The following is a 2,026-nucleotide window of genomic DNA, read 5'->3' on the forward strand; positions in this document are numbered from 1 at the left end:
CGACACCTCATCGCTACCTTGGAAAAAAAGAATAGGAAGGCCAGGCTCGGCGGCTCAGCCTGTAATCCCGCGCTTTGGGGGGCCGAGGTGAGCGAACAGCCTGAGCCCGCGGGTTCGAGACCCGCCTGGGCGACTTGGCGAGACCTCGTCTCTACAATCAATCAAAAATCAGCCGGGCGTGGTAGCGCGCGCCTGTGGTTCCGGCTACCTGGAAGGCTGAGGCGGAAGGATCGCCGGAGCCCGGCGGGTCGAGGCTGCGGTGGCCGGGAGCGTGCCCCTGCACTCCAGTCTGGGCGACAGAGTGAGTCTCCAACTCAAAAAAACAAAAATAGCCAGGTGTGGTGGTGCGTGCCTGTGTAGTCCCAGCTACTCAGTAGGCTGAGACAGGAGGATCAGCGGAGCCCAGGAGGTCGAGGCTGCAGTGAACTGTGAGTGTGCCCCTGCACTCCAGCCTGGGCAACGGTGAGACTCTGACTCAAAAAAAAAAAAGAGAGAGAGAACATCGAATATATAGAATGGTGCAGTGATGCAGGTCTCGGAAGCACACGAAGGAAGCAGTTACTCTTCAGTAAAAGGTACCTCCCTGTCCCTGAAACGGAAGGACGGTGGGTGTGCAGATGGCTTGACCCTCCCGGTGAAGACAACGTCACCCTGCTGACACAGATGAGAGGAGCGTGGGAAGAGAACTCGGCGTCCCGTCACAGGACGATGAGCCAGCGCTCACATCATATACATGCACTGTTTTAGTCCTCATCTCTTATTTATCTCTCCCGGTGAATTGCAGAGTGCCTGGTGCCTACTGTTCAATGAAGTTTTAACGGAGTGGAGTTGCACAGCACTTTGCCATATTAGGGGAAGGAGGGTTACAACACTGAGTAGGTAGAATGAGATTTCTAGTAGGTTGTACTTATTCTTACTGGAAATTCTGCCATGGCTTCAACCAGTATATATCATTTTTGTTTTTGTTTGTGAGTCGGGGTCTCATTCTGTTGCCCAGGCTGGGACTACAAGGTGCATGCCATCACCTCTGGCTAACTGTTTGATTTTTTTTTTTTTTTTAAGAAATGAGGTCTCATTATGTTGGTAAGGCTGGTCTCGAACTCCTGGGCTCAAGCAATCCTCCCACCAAGTCTCCCAAAGTGCTGGGATTACAGGCATGAGCCACCACGTCCAATTCAGTATATCATTTTTGAATACCATGTGTTAGGTCGCCGTGTAGGTACTGGGGATATGGCGAACGATATGGTGAGCAAGATGGCATGTTTACCTGTGATGAAGAAACCAGTTATATGCTTGCCACAGTCATGTTTGTGAGGTTTTATTTAGAGGACTGGATGTCCAGTGGGCTTTTTCTGACATTCCTGCAGTCAATAATGCCTCCCTGCTTACTGAAATCTCAGCTGCATAGACACTGTACCTCTTGATTGCGTCTCCGGTGGTCTCTCGGGGTCCTCCCCTGCTCCCTGTTACACACTGTGCAGTCCTCATGAGCCAGCTGGTCCCCTTTGCTTTGACCCCTTTGCGCAGGTTTCAACTGCCACTTCACACAGACAGCCAATTTCTCTGAGCTCCCCTCCAACACCACACACTCTGACCTTCTGTTAATTGCATTAGAATGCCACGGCTCATGCCTGTATTCCCAACACTTTGGGAGGCCAAGGTGGGAGGACTGCTTTGAGTCCAACATAGCAAGACCTCGTCTCTACAAAAAATACAAAAATTACCCAGGCGTGGTGGCATGTGCCTGTAGTCTCAGCTACGCTGGAGGCTGGGACAAGAGGACTGCCTGAGACCAGGGGTTGGGCCGTGGTGGTGGTGAGCCGTGATTGTGCCACTGCACTCCAGCCTGGACGACAGAGTGAGACCCTGACTCAAAAAAGAAAAAAAGTCTCACTTTTTCACCTCTTCTTCAAACTTCAAACTCAGAGTGTCTAAAACTCAGTCCACAGCCGGGCTCGGTGGCTCAGCCTGTAATCCCGTGCCTTTGGGAGGCTGAGGTGAGTGGACTGCCTGAGCCTGCGGGTTC

At 52.1% G+C, this 2,026-nt stretch overlaps 1 protein-coding gene across 1 annotated transcript in view; it reads left to right on the top strand.

Moving 5' to 3' along the window:
• Positions 1-1,230: 1,230 nt before the first annotated feature.
• Positions 1,231-2,026, top strand: part of CUNH1orf194 (chromosome unknown C1orf194 homolog) — a 3,715-nt gene continuing 2,919 nt past the window's right edge. Inside the window, exon 1 of the mRNA XM_021714184.1 lies at positions 1,231-1,310. Within this exon, the coding sequence (XP_021569859.1) occupies positions 1,231-1,310 (80 nt within the window). The remainder of the gene's footprint in view (positions 1,311-2,026) is intronic.

Source organism: Carlito syrichta, unplaced genomic scaffold (genome assembly GCF_000164805.1).
Source record: "Carlito syrichta isolate Samal-C Ts95f unplaced genomic scaffold, Tarsius_syrichta-2.0.1 Scaffold94802, whole genome shotgun sequence".
In the NCBI taxonomy this organism is placed as follows: domain Eukaryota; kingdom Metazoa; phylum Chordata; class Mammalia; order Primates; family Tarsiidae; genus Carlito; species Carlito syrichta.